The sequence below is a fragment of the Prunus mume genome, linkage group LG5, assembly GCF_029339155.1.
Source record: "Prunus mume cultivar Tortuosa linkage group LG5, ASM2933915v1, whole genome shotgun sequence".
Taxonomy (NCBI): Eukaryota; Viridiplantae; Streptophyta; class Magnoliopsida; order Rosales; family Rosaceae; genus Prunus; species Prunus mume.
The window spans coordinates 8,339,332-8,361,315 of record NC_142702.1 but is presented as its reverse complement, the minus strand read 5'-3'; the positions used below and the strand labels follow the sequence as shown (position 1 = coordinate 8,361,315).

Sequence of the window (21,984 nt, the reverse complement as noted above, 5' to 3'; positions counted from 1 at the left end):
GTTGGGTATGGGAGAAAATGTCCTTTTTATTTTTGGACTAATCAATACTTTGGTATGATTGCTTCTTCTGTTTTATTTTTATCATTTTCTAGGAAAACCTATTTGTACATTACCATTTACACCATTGTGGTGTGTTTATTTAGTTGGAACGAGGAAAGTCATGAATCGAGGAAGTAAGGAATGGCCAGGAAGAAATGAGTATGGAATCAATTAACTTCTCCCTAAATCAATCTAATTTCTGTATTTTCAAATATTAAATTGACATCCGTATACATTTTAATTTCGTACCTAAATAAGCTCAAGCAAAGTCAAAACTAAAAATTATTTCAATACCATATATTAGTAGACACAAGAAGTCATGAATCAAAATAGTGCTAGTACCCTCCTATGTAAATAAATATGCCATTATTTTCTTTCTCCAAAACCCATATTTGATCATGCACGAAACTCCAAAAATATCTTTATTCTTAAGCCTGGAAAACTAGTGATGGAAATTTTTTTCTATGGAAGTCTCACTATGAAAATAATTAGCCAAATATCTTTACCCTAAAACTTATTACTTTGTCTTCTCATATGTGTGTGAACGCTTCAGCTTTTATCCATTTAATAAAGTAGTCAATTGCTACCAAGAGATAGGAGGTATTGTATTTGTTATAGCGTCTTTCATAAAGGGCTTATTATACCACTATGTGAATGTCAAGACTAACCTTTAAATTTTTCCTTGAAATCCGAGAGAAGTTCTGAGCATGTCTGACACTTATTGATTTTCCCTTGAGACTCGAGAAAAGCCCTAAAGAAAAGTTCAAAAACAAGAAATAAATGAAAATTATATGATAATGAAGGTGACTAGAAATGAGTGGAAAGATATGATTCAATGTAGCTTGAGTCGACCTCAAAATCTACTACCTCGGCTAAAAATAATTTCTTAGTTTACTCATGAACTTACAAAAAATTTGATGAAATTAACGGAAAAGACCATTAATGCAACATGTAACATAATTTGAGAACAACAACAACTATAAGTAGAATTCGAGGATGAAAATGCAAATTGGTATAATTTATAGACTATTGCTACAATTTAACCTATATTTTAATTTCTTTTGTAAAGATAAAAAAATAAAATAAAAGAACTCAAAAATTCAAATGTAAACCCAAAAAGAAATTATCACACTTGACCCAAAAAATTATCACACAGTAGCATTGTCCGAGAACCAAAACTCAGAAAATTTTCTCTCCTTCGTTTCACGTCAAACGTGAAAACCAATGCTTGCTTTACACAACATAAAGGTTAACACTAATACAGAGACTACTCGGGTCCCAGTCCCACTAACGACGTGTCTGGTCAAAAAAGGGGTTGCAAGAAGAATATGGCAAATTGGGCCAAATTTAGACGTATTTCTTAGAAGGGTAATTTTCGTTTTTGAATTTTGATTCATTGTCTTAAATCCTGTTGAGCTTTCATTCTTCTGGACATTGGTATTGGTGTTGGGTATTGCAGAATTATGGATCTGCACTGCATATACAAGTGAAGTGACCTTCAGAAGAAGCTTTCTGAGAGAGAGAGAGAGAGAAGGGAAGACGAGTAAGACACAGTCCCGGTAGATTAAACCAGTTGGAAAAGAGAAGAGAAGCTGAGGGAGAAATGTCAGAGATGAAGTGGACGTGTAGAGCAAAAGAAAACAAACAGATTGTCCACTCAAAACGGGTCAAGAAGTTATCACATATTTTAAGCCGTTAGATCTGGCCAAGCATAATCCTACGGTTGTAAATGAATAGTTGCTCTCAGGTCCTCAGGTGCATCGGTGCCTTGGTTTTTCCTCCTTTCTCTCAGAACGGTTACAACAGGTTACAAAACAGGAAGGGTTGAAAAAAGATACGGCAAATTAGGCCAAATTTAGACGTATTTCTCAAAAGAGTAATTTTCGTTTTTGGATTTTGATACATTGTTTTTATCTTTCTCTTAAATTCTGTTGAGTTTTCATTCTTCCGGGTATTCTGATTGCAGAATTCTAGTTATGGACAAGTGAAGAAGCTTTCTGAGGACATCTCCTACCCCCTACATTACAGAAATGATGCAGGTAAGAAATATCCTGACTTTTCTTTGCAAAAACAGAGTCTTTAAAAAAAGTAAATTGTTTTGAATTCATGGGCTTAAATCAGTTTTGCTATGTTGATCAATGACAATGAAGAGGTAGAGTAGTAAAGGAGGAATTTAAGATGTTGTGGCAGCTTTTTACCTTTTCCCATTATGTTTACCTGGGAATTATGATCTCATGCATGTACTGTGAGGAGTAAATAAGCCTTGTAGATAAACCATGTAGATCTTGATTTCAGAAAGACTTTAGAATGAAAATGTGATAGTCAGAATACTAGGTATTGTTAATTCGGGTGACGAACCCTTTTACGAATGTTATGTTTAGAATACAAGTTATGATAATATCTGGGAAACTCAGCAGGCATCCACCCATTAGTTAATATACCTTGCTACTCTTTTCTCGCCAAAATATGTATTAGTCTTTGAAAGTCACATACAGATGCAACAATAAAATACATACTTGTTTGTTTCTTTTTAGATTCGAGGATGAATATGTGGACTACAAAATTCTTCATATTAACGCTCTCTTGGAAAATAGAAACTTACTGGGTGAGTAAGTGGTGTATTGAAGGCTAAAATTGTTTGCAGGAATTGTCAACCATTGATGATCTACCTGCAAGTAATGTGGAACTTGAACCAGAAAGGATGGAAGATGGGAAAGATGGAGGTCCTGCATTCCATTGTGATCTTTACGATACAGAATTAGTTCACAAGATAGCTCAAGTTTTCATCCCTGGATTAGCTACAGCTTGTGTTGACAATACATCTGGTGATATCTTCTGGACCCCTGCTTCAGTGGCTGCTGATGTGAGAAAGGAGATGGTGGAGTATATCACTCAGAGAAGTGAAAATTTTGTTGCAGAATCAGTTATCTTAGAAGATGGCGCAGATGCACAAGTATCTGATCATCCTTATGATATAATTTCTGATTTTGTTGATGACTTTGCAAGTTCCAAGAGAAATTTGTTTAGTCGGGTTTCAGGATGGTTGCTAAGTGAAAAAAGAGAAGATAAGATAGATGATTTCGTGCAAGAGATGGAAATAAATGGGTTTTGGTTGCTTGATAGAAGAGAAACAATAGCTCAGTCTTTGCTTAAGAATGTGGACTTTAAGAATGAACACCACTGCAATATGAAATTTAACTCTCCAGTGGAGCTTGCGGAGCATGTTTCAAACTGCAATTTTAGGTCTATGACTTGCACAAATCAAGGGTGTAGTACCGTATTTTGTGCAAGTCACAAGGAGAAACATGACTCAATTTGCCCCGTCAAGATTATTCCATGTGAACAAAACTGCTCCAATACCATCATGAGACGCGACATGGACAGACATTGTATTACTGTCTGTCCAATGAAGCTTGTTAGTTGTCCTTTCTATGCAGTGGGTTGTCAATCTCCTATTCCGCACTGTAAAGTTGAGCAACATAATTCAGATGATCTCCATTCTCACTTGCTTTTTGTTCTTCAAAGTATTCACAAGGAAGCGTCAGCGGAGGATCTGGAAAAACAGCTGGAGCGACTAAAAAAAGTGAGTTTCATGGTTCCTTGCATTTATGTTAATAATTTTAAGATCAAATTACCACAATAATCTGCAATTTCTTATCAGCAAACTTATATATAAAATACTTAAAGGCATTGAATAAGAAAAATAAATCTGCTTGTACAGTGGCATGCTAAGTACTAAATATTCCGATTGCCAATATCTTTATGGATCTGTATACTTCCATCTTTCTTCATTAGAACAGCTCGAGGGAGTGCTCTGCCATGATTAGCCATTTTAAGACTCAGTTATACTCTTCAGTCCAGTAATTGCAATTCTCTTTTAACCATGTAGAAATCTAGTTGAACAAAAGCTTTTCAATTTGTTTTTGTGAAAAAAATTCTTACATATGGGTGTTTCCAAAAGATATTTTACATGCGGTACAACTTGTGGTAGTGTACACCCATATGTAGATTTTATAAAAGCTTTTAATGCTTCAGGATATTGAGAAATGTAACAGGAAAACTATTTTCCTTGATTGCTTTTGGAGTGTGCATGCTGGAATTGAGTGCTTCTCTGCAATTTTTTTTATAGTTCTTATTAGCAATGTATTTATGATGCTGTGTATTTGTCTAGAATGATACCAAATACTTTGTCCCTCTGCTAACTAAGAGCATATTTCATGTTACATGACAGGCATCATCATCCAGTCAATTAGCAGATGCCCGAGATGTGAGATCATTAACTTATGCAGTCAAGGAAATTGAAGCCAAACTTGGGCCAATGGAAGTGAGCAGCAAACAGCCAGAGAATTTTGAAGCAAAATTAGGGCCTAAGGAAGTGAGCAACAAAACCCAAGAAGATGTTGAAGCAAAAATGGGGCCAATGGAAGTGAGCAGCAGCAAGCACCCAGAGGATCTTGAAGCAGAACTAGATTCGATAGATTTGAGCAGCAAACCTCCCGAGGATCTTGAAGAAAAATTAGGGCCTAAGGAAGTGAGCAACAAAACCCCAGAGGATGTTGAAGCAAAACTAGGGAGAAAAGAAGTGAGCAGCAAACCCCAGGAGGATCTTGGAGGAAAACTTGAGCCTAAGGAAGTGAGGGGAAAATCCCCAGAAGATCATGAAGTAGAACTAAGGCCAAAGGAAGTGAGCAGCAAACCCCCTGAAGATCTTGAAGCAAAACTTGGACCAAAGGAAGTGAATAGCAAACCACTCGAGGATGTTGAAACAAAACTAGTGCCAAAAGAAGTAAGCAGCAACAAATCCACAGAGGATCTTGAAATAAATCTAGGGCCAAGGGAAGTGAGCAGCAAACACTTAGAGGATCTTCAAGCAAAACTTGGCCCAAAGGAAGTGAGCAGCAAGTCCCCAGAGGATCTTGAAGCAAAACTTAGGCCAAAGGAAGTGAGCAGCAAATCCCCAGAGGATGTTGAAACAAAACCAGGGCCAAATGAAGTAGGCAGCAAACCCATAGAGGGTCTTGAAACAAAAGTAGTGCCAGACAAAACGAGCAGCAAACTCTCAGAGGATCTTGAAGCAAAACTTGGGCCAAAGGAAGTGAGCAGCAAATCCCCAGAGGATGTTGAAACAAAACTAGGGCCAAAAGAAGCAGGCAGCAAACCCCTAGAAGGGCTTGAAACAAAAGTAGGGCCAGACAAAACGAGCAGCAAACTCTCAGAGGATCTTGAAGCAAAATTTGGGCCAAATGAAGTGAGCAGCAAACCTGCAGAAGATCTTGAAGCAAAACTAGGGCCAAAGGAAGTGAATAGCGAAACCCCTATGGATCTTGATGCTAAACTAGGGCCAAAGGAAGTTAGCAGCAAGCCCTGACAGGATGTTGAAGCAAAAATAGGGCCAAATGAAATGATCAGCAAACACTCGAAGGATTTTGAAGCAAAACCAGGGCCAATGGAAGTCAGCAGCAAAGACTCAAAGGATCTTGAAACAGAACTGATGCCAACGGAAGTGAGCAGCAAACTGAACGATAGCAAAGAGAGGAGGGAAACCTCGATTTCAAAAAATGTATTGGAGGAAGTTGAAACATAAACTCAAACCTGTCAAGTATCCAGTTTTATCAGACCTTATTCACAAATTAAAGAGTTCTTGCCTTACCAGAAACTCACGGCATCTGTAACTGTTCTCCACTGCCAATCAGGCAGTTTGATTTTTATATACTCTTAGATCAGTTTATTTTGTGCCCTGTTCTTTATTCCTTGCTCCCAATCACTCTTTGTAAGCAATATAATGTTGTGATAAAAATTATTTACTGCGGAAGTATTTGTCTAGTGACATTTCTATTGTTGTGGGGTGTTTTTCTTATTATTTGGGAAAAAGTCTTGTGTACTACTGTTGTATGCAGCGCCCCTCTGACATTAAACCTGCCACATGCAAGTTACATGAGCACTCTAAAAAAAATTCATTTAGTATGAAACAGTTAAAAGGGAAGTTTAGAATCTCCAATAACAATGGAAAAGTGATCCTTTGGCTTTGGCTTTAGCTCAAGTGGGAAGGAATTGGATAAATGTTCCCAAATAATAAACAAAATAAACGCAAAGTTCTATAGCTCAAGTGGTTAAAAGCATTTACTCTTGCACCTGAGGTCCTAAGTTTGATTCCTCTCTCTCTCAATATATCTTTTAGAGAGAGAGATAGAGTAGTTAAACTATCTTGTAGATTGAGTTTACACCTATGGTCAGGTGATGATCTATTTGTAGTTATAACTTCATTTGGTTGGCATAGCTTGGATTGGAGTGACATTGCCTATATACTCAAAAAAATAGCTTTGCAGATGCTTGAACGATAATGTATGCTAGTGTTCATTTGCTGCACAAAAATAGCCTAACAGAGACTGAAAGTTTCCTGCACAACTATTTATGCAATTCAACTTTCAAATCTAACTCCAACTGCACATCTATTTCTTCCAAAAGAAATTCATGACGTGTATTATTTCAGTAGTGCTTCTACTTTCTGGCTAAGCATATTAACTTCTAGCTATTGTTGAAAATGTTTTATCAATTGGAAAACTTCTGCTGATCTTGAAAAAAATTAAGATAAAAACTCAACAATAAATCATCGCCTTTATTCTTGCATTCATGAGGCAGATTCTCATCCAGATACCATTTCAATTTTTAAAAAGACCTTCCTTCAGTTAGTTCAAGACAAACGTTGAGCTTAAAATTTGAACTCAAAAATCCAAAAGCAAACAAAGGGCATGCAAGGGAAGATGATCACATTAAAAAGAGTAGGTTCATTGAGAAATGGAATGTAGTTCGTGCGTGATCGTTTTATCAAACACATCTATCGAGCTTTCAAGAATGACTTGGATCAGTTTGAGGTTTACAAGTCAAAGACACATAACTCCTGCACTCCATTATTCTTTGCCAACACAAGGCCTTGCTCTCATGGGTAGAATTATGGGCAAATCTATGCATACAGATCAATGCCCCAAAACTTGGCAGGCTGATTTGTCCTGTGTTTCCTGTCTACCTTTTTAATCAGGTCCATTTCCTCTTTCGTAAGCTCAAAGTCAAAAACTTGGAAATTCTCGTTCAATCTCTCAAGTTTTGATGTCTTTGGGATGACAACTGTGTTGCGTTGGATGCCCCAGCGAAGGACAACCTGGGCTACAGTCTTTTTGTATTTCTCAGCCAGATTCTGACAGAGGAATGTGATTGAGAAGCCAGATTTTTTACAATTAGCACACAAAATGATGAGATTTATATTCCCAATAATTTGAAAATAAATCTAGTGATTCAAGTGACAGAAAGGGAACTAGCTTACCTTAAGAACTGGATCATCCAGACATGAAACTGAACCAAACAATTCGCTGTTGGCCGCAGCACCTCCAAGGGGAGTGTGGGCAGTGACACAGATGCCATGCTTCTGACAGAATTTGACAAGAGAATCACGTTGGAAATATGGGTGAGTTTCAATCTGATTCACAGCAGGCTTCACTTTGGAATAGGCTAAGCAATCTCTCGTTAGAAAGATGTCAGAGTTACTGCAGTTAATTGTTCCATCAGATCCCAATTCATAGAGAATTCACAAATGAATGAAATTAAAATGCCAAAACATAGAATATGAATGTTTTACTAGGGCTGGTGGCATATATTAGACTAAGCTGATGAAGGACATATAGAAAGTTCAATTTATATGTTTATCAAAAAGATCAAAACTCCAAGTAGCAACAATAACAGTTCTAACTTCCAAGTTTCAAACAGGGTGATGGAGCAATAACAAAGTGACATGACCATTACCCATATCATTCTATACATGTTCAGAAGCACACAAACTTGTTACTCATACTTCTTGACTAATATGATCGTAGCAGAAAAATAATACAATAATGTGATAGCTCACAAAATCAAACCTAACGGTATTCCAAAATGTGCACAAACAGCCACAAGCATACGGCACAAAATTTACCTTTTCCTGAACAAGACTAATATAACTCCTCCAACTGAAGCTGTTTTTGTAGAAATTTATTACCATTTTCACATACACATGCATGCACACATTACTTCAAGGTTTCAATTTTCTTCAGCAAATTCACTTATATTTTTCCAATTTGGTCTCCCAAATATTCACAAAATGAACTAACTTACATAATAGTACGTATAGAACCATAATATTGCACATGGAACAGTAGGAAAAGGTAATATAAAGTCACAGTATCATTACTATTGATTCAAGTAGTCACTGAAATGTGCTAAATTATTATAATCACCTAATCCCAATGCTACGAACTAAACCCATAGAAACCAGTTCTTCCATAGCATGCCAGGTAGTTTCCAAAGATATGGTTGTGTCTATTTCTAGCACCCCATCCTCATCCAAAGCACTTGCAGTTGCACCAACTCCTGCGTACATGCAAATAAATTGACATATGAATTCCATATAAGGGTCAATATATTTGAAGACTACAAGAAAACAGTTCATAAGCAAATTCATAGAAGGATGATTATATTTTTCATTATTTTTAGTTATCTAAAGGTACCATTCGTACTCAATAATAGTAATTGTGAGTAATTAGTTAACCAGCATACATGATAAAAGAACTAAGGTTGTGTCTGGTACACTGGAATTGGATGTCCAGTATGTTGCAGAGCCCCCTTTTTATCTCTCCACCCACTTACTGGAACGTCATTGATGCATTTGAAACTTTTTTTCTTTATTTTAATGTTCTCATCTAGCTTGTTCAACCTGTGAGAAAGTGTTCTGCAAATGTATTGTTTTCCTCTGTCAGCCTTCAATTTTGGGATCTTTGTTTAGGTGTCAAATGAACCTTAAGTTTGATTTGGTTTCATGAGTCTGGAATATAATTGCTTTCTGTTTCTTATTGAGCTCATTTGGCCTGTAACAAGTTTGATGAGATCATTGAGCAAATGTTCTTTAACCCCATGAAGTCGCTTTCCTTTTTTCTTTTTCTTTTTTACTGTATGGTATAAAATTTCTTCTTAATCATACACGGGATTTACTGTTTTTGCTAGTTAATGAGGATGGCATAGCATAAAGCCACACATGTAGACTGTCATTATTATGCCACAGTTAGTATCCTTGACAAGGAGGCATAGGTGAGAACTCTCCTCAGTGACGCTATCTGGATGTGGATCTATTTGATGGCTGATGACTGTTCTAACACATTGTAAATTTGTGGCTTTTGTAGAGGTTGATAATAGATACTTATGAACTTAACTCTTTCGTTCCTACATTAAACATGAGAGTATGACTCAACCCAAAGGTGTAACTCCTTTAACTTTTTTACTCACATATGAAGATATGGCATGTGTTAATGTTCAAATGGGAGTATGAAAATATATGAAGGCATATCGTCTTTTTTTGGTTTTTTATGTGTAAGTGTAATGCTTTTTATGAACTGTAACTTTTTGGTTTATTTTGTAATTAAGTATCAAATTGGGAATATATATGACTCGACTTGGCGTATAACCCTCACTTGATTTTATTTATAGCGATATCAAGATATGGCAAATATTGATGTTTACAGAAGGAGAATATTAAACTTTACAGAGAGATGTGTCCTGTAACAATTAGCTTGCATGGTGACCTCACCCCCTTCCTAGACACGCAGCAGCACCATCGATGTTGTAGGATAGACATCGATAGCAAGTTAACCATTTTCTTTTGTACTCCATAGTTTTTAATCACACACTCCTATTGTCAAACAGATTTTAAACTTATACAGCCAACATTATAGGGATAAAGTAGTAGAGTTTAGATTACATAACAGAATATAGAGTATTGTATGAATAATGAGAAAAGCAGGAATTAATCACCAGTATGCTTGGTGGCAACAGGAAAGTGAACAAGGTATAGATCCAGATAATCCAACCGAAGCTTCTTCAGACTGTCTTTACAGGCCTCTACGACATTTCCATGATCTGAATTCCAAAGCTGCAAAAAGGATGAAGACATGGGGAGAGAGAAAAAAATTTGTCATAGTCTAGAATGCATAATATGCACTACTTGAGCAGAAAAAGAAAACTCTTGATTGAAAATTAAACTGGCCTTGGTGGTGATGAAGAGATCCTCTCGCTTAACAAGCCCAGTCGAAAATGCTCCTGCAAGTGCCTCCCCTACTTCTGCTTCATTTTTGTAATCAGCTGAAAGGAACATTACCTTGTTCACGTATGTTACAGCCCAATGGGTAATTTGTGCTACTACCTACAACTAAGTTACCACCATAGAGGGCCAGACAGGAAAAAGAAAAATATAGAGGGATGAGAGAGATTAAGCTGGTAACTACATGTATCACATTTTTAAGTGCAAAGTCAACTTTGGAATCTAGTGGACTTGAGGATACTATAGATCGGTTGAATGCAAAACAAGGTTAGAATGCTTCACAATTTCCTTTTTAACCAACCTCAAGCTCAAGGGCCCTGAGGTCGGGCAAATGAGTAGAACCTAGATTCAAATGTTGTTGTAAACAGGAAAAAAAACCAAACCAAACCAAAAACCAGATAATAAGCTATTTCGTACTCATGGCATTCAGTGGTGTCAAAATGCCAGTAGAAGAGGTGTGAAACATTTCAGACACAAATTGGTAACTGGCAATCACCCTGGAGAAGAGACGATATTTTGGGTTCAAACTCTCACATTGTTGTGCTGTGTGCTTGCAACTAAATAAATTTATGGTTTCAATTTTACTATAATTTATAAAACCCATCACCCATGGAACCTATAATTTATAAAACCCTCTTCAATTGCTCCAGTTAAGCCATTTTCAACAAAACAGATAACAAAATAAATTAAACTCCCACTCCGCTTCCTCCACCCATATGAACAGAAAAGAGTAAACTTGTACATGCAATAAGCAGAGAAACATATCAGAGAAAACATCAAGATTGACGATTGAGGAGAAAATGAAATACCAGCGCAATCAAAATGGCGGTAACCAATGTTGATGGCATTGATAATGAGGTCTCTGATTTCTTTTCCTTCCATGCGCCAAACACCAAGACCGACTGCTGGCATTTTGAACCCATTGTTCAGTGTTATTGCCATTTTTCTTTGGACCCTTCAAAACCACACTCACTCTACTGTGTCCTACCGGAGCTCACGACGCCAACGCAGCTGCTTCGCCCTAAATCTATTGGCGTTGTCTCTGGGCATTATGTGTAAAAGATTAAGGATAGGGTTAATTACATTTGCATCCACCTAGTTTGGACTTAGTGACAGTTTGGTCCCTTTTTTACAATATTGACACTACTTCAAGGTAGTAGGAGGATTTTTATGAGTGAAAAAAAAGTCAAACGGTTAAAAACCGAATCAAACTGTAAGAGCAACTCCACATATTGCCTTAGCCATGGCAAGGGGAGTTAGGGCAGCCACTATTCACGTGAATAGTGGTTGCCTTAAAATCAATTTTGTGTTTCACCCATTGCTAAGAAGCGATTATTCATTTTTTTGTTTTATTCACAATTTTATTTACCTTAATAATTTATGTGGATAATATTTTCGGATAAGATTTACGGGTTCCTACGTGTCAAGACTATTCATAATCGATAAAATTTCGGGATAAGATTTTTTGGTTCAAATTTCGGATGAATTTCAAAATTCAAATTTCAGATAAATTTTTGGGTTCAAATTTCGAATGAATTTCAAAATTCAAATTTCGGATGAATTTCAAAAATCAAATTTCAGATACATTTGGGTTCAAATTTCGGATGAATTTCAAAATTCAAATTTCAAATAAAATTGGGTTCAAATTTCGGATGAATTTCAAATTTCAGATAAGATTTTCAGCCTTAGATTCAAGCCACGTGGCATCTTTATCTTGCCAAATTTTTCTATAAAACCAAAAGGCTCACCTCATACCTCTCACACCACATCTTTCAATATTTTCATTTCTTAGAGTTTAGCATTCATACTCCATTCATTCTCAATGGAAGAATATAGGAGATGCTTGGAGAGGCATGAGAGAGAAAGAAAGGAGAGAAACCGTAGAGCCGATGAAATCAATGAGTTGCAGAGGCAAGTTGATGAACAAGTTCTCATAGCAGTGGCAATGGAAGAGGAAGAGAACCAAGGTCGCCGCCGTGGTTCACAAGTCGGCCGTCGCCGGAATGTGGACAGACATAGGCATTCTCGGGGTAAGAATCTTTTGGAAGATTATTTTATCCCAACTGCTTTGTACAATGATGTTGATTTTCGAAGGCGATCTAGAATGCAACCCCACTTGTTCAATAAAATCATGCATGATATTTGCAATTATGATGCATATTTTGTTCAAAAGTGTGATGCTACTGGGGTTTTGGGCCTTCTGCCGGAGCAAAAGCTTACAATGTTATACGCATGTTGGCGTATGGAGCATCTGCGATCAGTGGATGAGGTTGCCCGAATGGGGAAGTCCACTACGTTGGAGGCTTTGGTAAGATTTTGTGATGCAGTTGAAAACACAGTACACTAGGGACTACCTGCGTAGACCTACTCCCAGGGACCTCCAACGGCTTCTACAAAAAGCCGAAGCTCGAGGATTTCCAGGAATGATTGGTAGCATCGACTGCATGCATTGGCAATGGAAGAATTGCCCAACTGCCTGGCAAGGTGATTACGGAAATAGGAAAGGCACAAAAAGTATCATCCTGGAAGCCGTTGCTGGCTTCGACACATGGGTTTGGCATGCTTTCTTTGGAGTTGCCGGAGCCCAAAATGACCTCAACGTCCTGGGTCAATCTCCGGTCTTCAACGATGTTTTGAGCGGCCAAGGCCCCAATATTACCTATGAAGTCAACAATACAGTCTACCAGATGGGGTATTATCTAGCTGACGGTATCTACCCAAGGTGGACCACATTTGTCAAATCCATTTCGAATCTCCGAAATGGATACAGGAAAGACCACATTTATCAAGAAGGATACAGGAAAGATGTCGAAAGGTGTTTTGGCATCCTTCAAGCTCGATGGTTGATTGTTCGAGGTGCGGCTCGTTTGTTTGATGAGGAGATCCTCCGGAGCATTATGATGACTTGCATCATCCTCCATAATATGATTGTGGAGGATGAGTACGATTATGATGCTGGAGAGGTCTATGAACCGGATCCAATAAACACGGCCTTGACCCGGATTTATGAAAGGCCCATGGGGCCAAATGGAGAACCGTTTGAGCTGGAACCGTTGGTGAGAGACGATCGTATGATGACCCGGATGATAGATCGATATACAGAGATGCAATCTTCCTATATTCATGAAAGCCGTCAACTTGACTTGATAGAGCATTTATGGACGGTGAAAGGGAATGAAGATGAATGATGGAGCATAGATGCTTTGGTTATGTTTTAGGCCTTATGTTTTGGTTGTGTTGTTTAGTATTGCTTATGGTTTGGTTGTGTTGTTTTTTTATTTATTATTGTGCCTTGTTTCTAGTTTTTGTTTTGATTTGAATTATGTTGTGTTTGATGTATGGAATATGTTGAATAAAATTGTCTTTTATTAAAGGCTTTGTTTATTAAATAAAGAAATCCAATACAAGTCATTAAGAATTACTACTACTAAAATAAAAAACATGAAGTACACCAACTTTAATAGAAAACAAGAAAATTAAAAATACATAAAAGGTATGCCAACTAATTTAATGGTTTTGATCATTTAACCAATCCGTGTTGCTAGGCCCATCATCCTGGAAAAGTCTTCTTCTCATAACATCCCTTCGTTCTAGCTTCCAATATTGTTTTGTATCAGGGGACATATGGCTTGTATCCATCGCCATAGTTTCCCGATCCGTCTTCTCCATATCTTTTTTGCGCAAATACTCCTTTTCTCGTGCACACTCGGCTTGAATTGCCACCTCCATATCTTGGCGTTTTTGCTCCAATTCAATTCTTATGCCGTTTTGCCTTGCAATTTCCTCCAAAAACTTTGAATTATGATTGCTTGAATTACCCGTTTTCTTTGCCTTCGCAGCCTTTCGGCCAATGGGCCTCGGTTCCTTTTGGATGGGTGAGTCTTCACTCATAGGGGAATCGAGAGGTGAATCCGATGTCGTTGCATCACGGAGAGGCGTCTCGTTTAACACAACGTCGGGACCCGTTGGAATAATATTGAAGCGTTTACAGTATTTCACCACCTCCCAACATTCATGATGGGTGAATTTTTTTTTGCCACCCCCGGTTGCACCGAACCACATCTGTGCTTGAATGAGCTATTTAACAAAAAAAAGGAAATGCAATAACTATTTAAAATATATTGGATATGCAAGTAACAAAATAAAAATAATGGAAATGCAATTAACCTTACAAATAAATTGGAAGTGCAAGAAATATGAAGAAACAATTGGAAATGCAATAAATATTAACAACATAATGAAAATGCAAGAAATATTAACAAAATATTTGAAATGCAATAAATATTAACAACATATTGAAAATGCAAGAAATATTAACAAAATATTTCAAATGCAAGAAATATTAACAAAATATTTGAAATGCAAGAAATATTAACAAAATATTGACAATGCAATAAATATTAACAACATATATATATTAGGACATTAAACTTAATGATTACGAAAATTACAAAATACTTACTTCGTTAGTACGATTTTCCCCACTTCTATACAAATTCATCGCTTTTGCCAAGGCATCTCTCCATTTTGCCATCTCTTTGTTGAGAAGTTTCCACCTACTCGACAATGCCATTTCCGTACGAGTGGAGTCCGGAATTTTTTCGCAAAATTCGGCATGAATTTTTTTCCACATATGGAAAAATTTCATCTCATTGCCTGACAAGGGACAATGACAAACTCGGAGCCAAACCTCACACAAAGAAACATCTTCCATGGTGCTCCACGCCCCTCCGGTTTCAATAGAAGAAGCCATAAAAATAATAACTAAAATTACAAGGTGAAAGAGATGAAAATGTTGAGTGAAGAGTGAAGAAAATGTTGAGTGAAGAGTGAAAAATATGTTGAGTAATTGTAGAAGTAGAATAAAATGTATGAGAATTGGTGTTGAAAGTGAAGGGTATTTCTAGGTATTTATAGGAAAAAAAATCAGAATTTTTTAGGATTTTTTAGTATTTTTTTAAAAAATTTCGATTTTTTTTCATAATTTTATTGTCTAAAAATCGCCAGCCGTTGGATTAAAATTTGGAATCAAATCGGAGCGCTGGGGGACTGCCACGTGGCTTCCACCCGTTGTGGTTGGCGTCGCGACGTCGACGCGAGTTCAAATTTTTAACGTTGGCGCGTGCATTGCACGCGCAATGTTAAAAATTTGAATAACGCGTGACGACGTCCACCGACGTCGTCATGACGTCACCTCCACCGAAGTTTTGGACCAGGGCGAAAGTTGCCTTGGGCCAGCTCGGGTTAGGTGGGTCCCACACCCGGCCCGGCTTCGCCACTGGAACCATTTTTTGGCTTTTTCCCCCCTCCCCTCGGGCTGGGCTGCATGGTTGGAATGGCTCTAATGGTTTGGTTGTGGTTTTGAGCTTTCTGAAATCGGCTTAACTGAATCAATCTATCTACTTGTACATTAATATTGTTTATTTTAAATGTGTAGTTCTTTCATTGTATAATAACTATCTTTGATAGAGGACTCATTGATGTAGTGGTTTAGAGCAATTACTCCCTCAGGCAAGGCCCTAGGTTCAATTCCTTGCATCTATGTAGTGTGTGTGAGTTTAATATATTATTGCCCCTCTCAATAAAAAAAAGGTCCTAAAAAATACTATAACAAAGTTGAAAAAAAAACATAAAAGTAAAAAGGATTGGGCTTAGGCCCAGGCTGGCCATACCAAACCATTAAAAATTAGTTTGGTTTAATTTTCATCGTAGTTTTTGTCCAAATTGAATTAAACCAAAATTTTCTATTGTAATTGGTTCAACTTTGGTGTAAAACTAATCTAGTTCAGATCGTGCCCACCTTTACTCTTTATATACAACTTGAGCCCAGCGTTTTGTTTTAAACAGTGCGCAAATCGGAAGTAAAATGAATCCTTTAAAAAAAAAAATTAATACAAGTGATAATCTAAACTACAAGGGGGAGGGTTGGCGAGCTAAAATAAATTTTTGTTAAGAAAAACAAAATTTATTATTATTATTTTTTAAATTAAGGTGATAATTACCCTAGAACCACCCGGGTCAATCTACCTCCTTCTCACGATCATAAAGGTCCGAAGGTAAGCCCATGAGCCTCCAACAAACTAAATTGAAGCATTACACGCTGGTTTTCAATATATATATATATATATATATTTTCTAAAAGAGCCCCAAATTTGACCGTCCGTTTTTTTTTTCATTAATAAACATATCATATATGTTCTTCATATTAGTGGGACACGCGAATTTGTCTTTTGATCATTTACGTTAAAAAATACATTACAAAAATTTAAATGGAAAATTTTATAAATGTTTCCTGACCTTGGGATCATGTCTCATATTGGTCCATCAACTCTTTTTTTGGGCCAAATTTTGGTCCATAAACTTTTGAAACATGTAATTTGCTTCGCGTTATAATACATGGGTCTTCTGCCTTCAGTTCCAGTCTCGAGGTTATTTTTATATAGAATTTTGGTTGTGAATAGACTCTTTTTATGAATTTTTTTTATACACACACACACATATATATATATATATATTTTCATTTCAATTTAAACTATTATGCTTTTTTTTTTCTTTTTTCTTTTTTGTTCAAATTGGAATAACAATATTAGGGCAAAATGCCAAAGTTACAAAGCCAAAGTCCAAAGTTAATAGATAACCGCAGCTAAAAAAAAAGTAGACAGATTCAAAGACTAGAGGAAACACAGGTAGAAGACGACCCAACCAACCAATGATGGCATTGTCAAATTCCTCACTAGTCCCAAACTATTGATGGGGTGGACAAGGTAACCCATCTTTATTAAGAATGCCTACCAGCGAGGATGGGGGTCTATTAACCCAAACAGATGGGCTCATCCTCGAAGTGGTCTGCTGTCAGGTTTGCAGTTCTGAGAACCCAAGACCAAGTACACTCCTTGAGTTCTGCCTGAATCTCTTTTATCATTGTGAGCACAGGACAGACATGACACATGCCTCTTGAAATGGACCCTTGAAGAGCATTGATAATCTACCTGAAGTCGGATTCAATTACAATGTGAGCACAACCCTACTTCTTGGCGAATTTTTACCCCTCCAACACAGCCAAAGCTTCATAGAGTAAAGGGGAATCATCTATAATTGGAAGAGCCCCACCTGCCACAAAATCCCCCAAAGCACTGCGAAGGACTATTCTCTCACCTGCTTGTTGAACAGTAGATCGCCATGAAGCGTCTACATTAACTTTTATGATATTACTTGGGGGAGGTGACCACCACTAGGGTAGTTTATACACTTGAGATGCACCATTCTGACATTTATACATTTTGAATGTATGCTTCAAGACAACAAAGAGAAAGTGGAATGGAAGAAGAAGAATGAAGTCGATGCTTGGAGAAATTATATAAAAGTAGGGTATCACCATGTCAGCTAGTGGTACTTTCATTTAAAATATGTCATGTGGCATATTGTTAAACAACTCACACTTTATTTTACAGCTAGAATTGGAACCTAATTTTCACCCTTTAAAAAAAATTTAAGGAAAAAAAAAAAAAAAGATGAGCAATCAATGACCCCAACAATCACCTACCCCCGCATCGCCTGCCCTGGTAGCCTTCTTTCTCTCTCTCTCTCTCTCTCTCTCTCTCTCTCTCTCTCTCTCTCTCTCTCTCTCTCTCTCTCTCTCTCTGTGTGTTTCCCTTCAACTGCTAAATCATAGCCAGATGCTTCTTAACCGTTCAGTGGCTACTCCAAGACCCATCTATATTTTCTCGTTGATGAATGTTGACTTCTAAATTACAGATTGCCATCTGATGTTAAGAAGGTTGTAATGGGAGGTGGGTGTATCACAAACAGGCCACATCAGATATGGATATTGAAAAGGTTGATTGTGTTGGGTATTATGTTGGCTCTCGGTTGTGGATCTAATAAGCCCCATAAGATATTAGGATTAGATGGTTATTTACTTCATTGATAATGATGATGAAGTTTCCTGGTTGCAACAATGCATTGGGCTATTGGGATTTGGCTTAGTTGTTGTGACTAATGACTGTTGATGGCAGTCAGAGAAAGAATAAGACAGAGGGGGCGTTGACTGTGGCATGGGGAGGCGTTGGGTTGGGTTGGGTTGCTGGGACATTTTCTTTTCCTTTTTCTTAAGTTGTTTATTTTTCTAATTTTATTTCAATAGACATAAATAAAGTTCAGCTATAAAAAAGAATAATTATTTTCTTTCTAAAATGACACACAGCATATTTTAAGTGGAAATATCACCAGCTGATGTGGTGATACCATACTACTCTATAATTTCTCCGATGGTTGTCAATTGGGCTATTTTTCCGTTAATAAATATATTATATATCTTCTTCATTAAAAAATATATTACAGAAATTTTAATGGTAAATTTTATTAATGTTTCCTAACCTTTGGATCATGTCTTATTTTGTTCCACAAACTTTGGAACATGTAATTTGCTTCGCCTTATGAGATATGGGACTTTTGCCTTTGGTTTCATTCCTAGGTAGGGACCTACTACAATGAGGGGGTATAAATGAGGGGTTCAACTCAAGCATGTGTAAGTCGAAAATGTTGAAGTTGAATGGTTAGATTGAACCCCTCACTCAAGTCCCTCAACCATAACCCCACACTGTAGCATTTCCGTTCCTAGGCCCTCACGATCGACATTGCTTCACTAGCAAGATATTGTCCGCTTTCGGCCTAGGCCCTCACATTTTTGTTCCTTGGCTCAAACTTATGATATCTTGCCCAAGGGCCTCTTGCTAGGAACTCAAGTGGCCACACATAATAGGTACTTCACTTTTCCCTCCCTGAGTGATGTGTGATTGCTCCCTGATCTTGCCCCTTCTTGCCTTGCATCCTTCAAGTTTCAAATGTCTTACACTTTGGCATGGTGTTTTGGCCATTCATAAGCATGTTAAAATATTTTTGTTAATATTTATTTTTATACATAATTTTTGTTGTGCATAGATATTTGCATTTTAATATAAACTATTATTTTACTTGTTTGGCCATTTAAAATAGTTGTGTTTTGAAATTCTGGTGATAATTACCCAAAACCACATCGATCGGCCAAAAATTATCATCGTAATAAGAATTGTTGGAGGGGGCATTTAACAGTTTGATTAACTATCTAACTAATGGTGTGATTTATTTGTAGGTTTTTCGAGAGTTTAGATATCTACGTGCAAATTTTTTTAAGGTTGGGTACTAATTTGAAACGACCCCTAAAGTTTGGGTACTTTTATATAATTAACTCATTCTTATATATTGTTGACATTTGAACTAGTACTTTAATTAAAATGTTAACCTAAGCCAAAGGGGCCTAGCCCCATGGTCTCAAGTTCAAACCCCCGTGACACATTGGTAGAATGTAGGGGTGGGCGCGATCCGGTTTGGACCTCACACACGAACCGGAATCAGTATTGTTCAACCCGTTCAGTTCGGTCCAATTTTTTAGAAAAATAGGAGGAAAACCGCACCAAGTCGAACTGCTTATTCCTGGTGGGATTTTAAGGTTATCCGATTTGGATCTTTTTTTTTTTAATAGCATATAAGGCCTTGTTTCACTTTGTATAACAATTGGGCCTAAACATAATTCAATCTAATTTCACATTTCAATCGGGCCTAAACTTTAATTAAAACCTCTTTCACATTCAGTACAATCCAACAAAGCAAACAACATATACATGATATATGCATATGCATTTTAACTTCCAAACACAAAACATGCATGCTGCCATGTGCCATCCAATCCAAACATACAATCTTAAGAATTTCATATCAATATAAAAATTGATAATTAAATTACAAACCAAATTAGAAATTCGAAACATAAACCAAAAATTAAAACATAGCACAACCAATGGAAGCTTCACATATTAAGTGATCATTGGAAAGTAGCAGGACTTGAGTTGGTAGGTGCGGGTAAACTCGTAAGATCTACAAATAGAAATATAAACACATTGAAACATTAGGTAAGCATGCAAAAAAAAATATATATATATATATATATATATAGTATACATCATTAAATCACATAAAACTAGAAACAAATACCTAACTCAATGGATTCATAAAACTCCATCTCTTGAATGGTTATCTCATATTGTGTAGGGGAGATGTCATCGGACCTTAACTAATTTTGAGAACAAATTATGGCCTCCACAATCTTAAAAGTTAAATAAGCACATAATGAATTAACCACCCGACCACCCATGCTAAAGCATGATTCTGAAACCATTGTTGATGAGGGAATATCAAGCACATCCTGTGCAATAATTGACAAACCCGGATATTTAATTCCATTTAATTTCCACCACTTCAAAATATCAAAGTTGGGAATCACTTTTTCAATTGGGTCGGTTAATTACCTATAAATTTTATGCTCCAATATCACGGTGTTACTTGCTTGAGATTCTTTTATTTAACTTTCCTCCATTTCCCAAAGGTACTTTCCTCCTGGTGGTACTAATAGTAGAACTAGTATCACCATTAGCACTAGTGCCTTGAGTAGTAGGAAGTGGTGAGATAACATACTCCTCATAAAGCTTCATTAAAAGCTCATTCACTTCATTCTTCTTCTTAGTAGCATCTTGCAGGTTTTCAAACCTCCTTTTTAATACAAACTCCAAGTTCCCGAACTTGTACCAAGGATCAAGAACAAGTGCAACCATCGAAATTTGGTTCACTTTATCAAGGTCACCCCAATACTTCTCAAATTTCATCTTCATGCTACATGCCATATCTTTCAAAACAGTGGAGGTATGAGTTTGACTTGGTAATTGATCTTCAAAGAACAAATCACCAATTTCACCCACCATTGCAATCAAATTATGAAAGGTGGTATGGGAAGTGGGATGCAAAGAAACACTCATCTTTAATGTCATATTATAAAAGACCTTTAAAAAATTGACAAAAATAAGAGCATTGCTCCAATCTTCTTTAGTTGGTGGTCCTACCCTCTTTTTAGGTCTAGATGCAACCACCACCTCATCTTCCCTAACCAGTTCATCTTCACCAAACTAAAATGAAAATAGGGCATTATCATCTTCTCTCATTCTCACAAAGGATTTTTCAAACCTCAAAGGAGCATCCAACATCATATATGTTAAATTCCACCTAGTTGGAATATCCAACACCACAAGCCCTTTGTATTCAATTCGCTCCTTCAAAAAAAAAAAGTTTTAAATTCCTCTAATCTTTGTGGAGAGGATCTTACATACCTAACCGCATTCCTTATTGACAATATACTTTTCTCTAGTTTTTTCAAGCCATCTCGAACAATTAAATTGATAATATGAGCACAAAACCTCACATGCGTGTACTTTCCTTCCAACACAGGACTACCATTCTTCCAATGACCCATCTTCGACTTCAAGTAATCTATTGCCTTCATGCTTGAAGAAGCATTATCAGTTGTGATTGCGAGTATCTTCTTCAAATCACTATGAGGCAAACAAGTCTCAAGGAGTTTACCAATTGAGTTCCCCTTGTGGTTAACAATGACACAAAAGTTCAAAACTCTTTTTTTCAAATTCCATTCACCATATATAAAATGTGTTGTGATCAACATGTAATTTATGTTTTGAACACTTGTCCAAGTGTCTTTGGTAAGGCACATTCTATGTGATGCTAATTATCATTTCAACTTTTGTTTCATCTCATCATACATAATCATAAAATGCCTTACAAGTGTCCTATGAGATGACATTTGAAAATAAGGGTTCAATAGTTCACAAAATCTCCAAAACCCTTTACCTTCAACCACACTAAAAGGCATCTCATCCATCACTACCATTTCTACACAAGACCTTAACCAATCATCTTTAGTATGCCCGATTGTTGAAAGACTACCA

General features: G+C 36.8%; 2 protein-coding genes and 1 long non-coding RNA gene across 4 annotated transcripts; 1 reads left to right on the top strand and 2 right to left on the bottom strand.

The window, feature by feature from the left end:
• The first annotated feature begins 1,253 nt into the window (after nucleotides 1-1,253).
• On the top strand, nucleotides 1,254-5,920 carry LOC103331069 (TRAF-like superfamily protein). 2 transcript variants are annotated; one of them, XM_089052715.1, is made up of 4 exons: nucleotides 1,254-1,407; nucleotides 2,006-2,078; nucleotides 2,684-3,622; nucleotides 4,271-5,920. In XM_089052715.1, the coding sequence occupies exons 2-4, from the start codon at nucleotides 2,070-2,072 to the stop codon at nucleotides 5,405-5,407; spliced, it is 2,085 nt and encodes a 694-aa protein (XP_088908841.1). In that variant the 5' UTR covers nucleotides 1,254-1,407; nucleotides 2,006-2,069; the 3' UTR covers nucleotides 5,408-5,920. The 2 variants fall into 2 exon arrangements, with proteins under 2 accessions (XP_088908841.1, XP_008231905.2); XM_008233683.3 differs by having other exon boundaries at nucleotides 1,393-1,915.
• An 889-nt stretch (nucleotides 5,921-6,809) lies between these two features.
• LOC103331068 (NADP-dependent D-sorbitol-6-phosphate dehydrogenase-like) lies at nucleotides 6,810-11,300 on the bottom strand. Its single transcript, XM_008233682.3, has 6 exons — nucleotides 10,966-11,300; nucleotides 10,103-10,197; nucleotides 9,871-9,988; nucleotides 8,304-8,436; nucleotides 7,358-7,577; nucleotides 6,810-7,231 (listed from the first exon to the last, which is right to left on the bottom strand). Exons 1-6 carry the CDS (start codon nucleotides 11,096-11,098, stop codon nucleotides 7,001-7,003), a joined length of 930 nt encoding a protein of 309 aa, XP_008231904.1. The 5' UTR covers nucleotides 11,099-11,300; the 3' UTR covers nucleotides 6,810-7,000.
• A 2,264-nt stretch (nucleotides 11,301-13,564) lies between these two features.
• Nucleotides 13,565-15,237, bottom strand: LOC148916804 (uncharacterized). Its single transcript, XR_016126655.1, has 2 exons — nucleotides 14,619-15,237; nucleotides 13,565-14,233 (listed from the first exon to the last, which is right to left on the bottom strand). It is a non-coding gene; the product is annotated as an uncharacterized LOC148916804 (long non-coding RNA).
• Between the last annotated feature and the right edge of the window lie 6,747 nt (nucleotides 15,238-21,984).

What these genes read in the sequence shown, in the direction of transcription:
- LOC103331068 (XM_008233682.3), bottom strand. Translation starts at nt 11,098, where the DNA reads ATGGCAATAACACTGAACAATGGGTTCAAAATGCCAGCAGTCGGTCTT. An exon ending in GTTCGTAGCATTGGGATTAG is followed by an intron (nt 7,578 to 8,303) that starts GTGATTATAATA and finishes AATTAACTGCAG; the next exon opens with TAACTCTGACATCTTTCTAA. An exon ending in TGGATGATCCAGTTCTTAAG is followed by an intron (nt 7,232 to 7,357) that starts GTAAGCTAGTTC and finishes TTCCTCTGTCAG; the next exon opens with AATCTGGCTGAGAAATACAA.
- LOC103331069 (XM_089052715.1), top strand. An exon ending in AGCTGGAGCGACTAAAAAAA is followed by an intron (nt 3,623 to 4,270) that starts GTGAGTTTCATG and finishes GTTACATGACAG; the next exon opens with GCATCATCATCCAGTCAATT.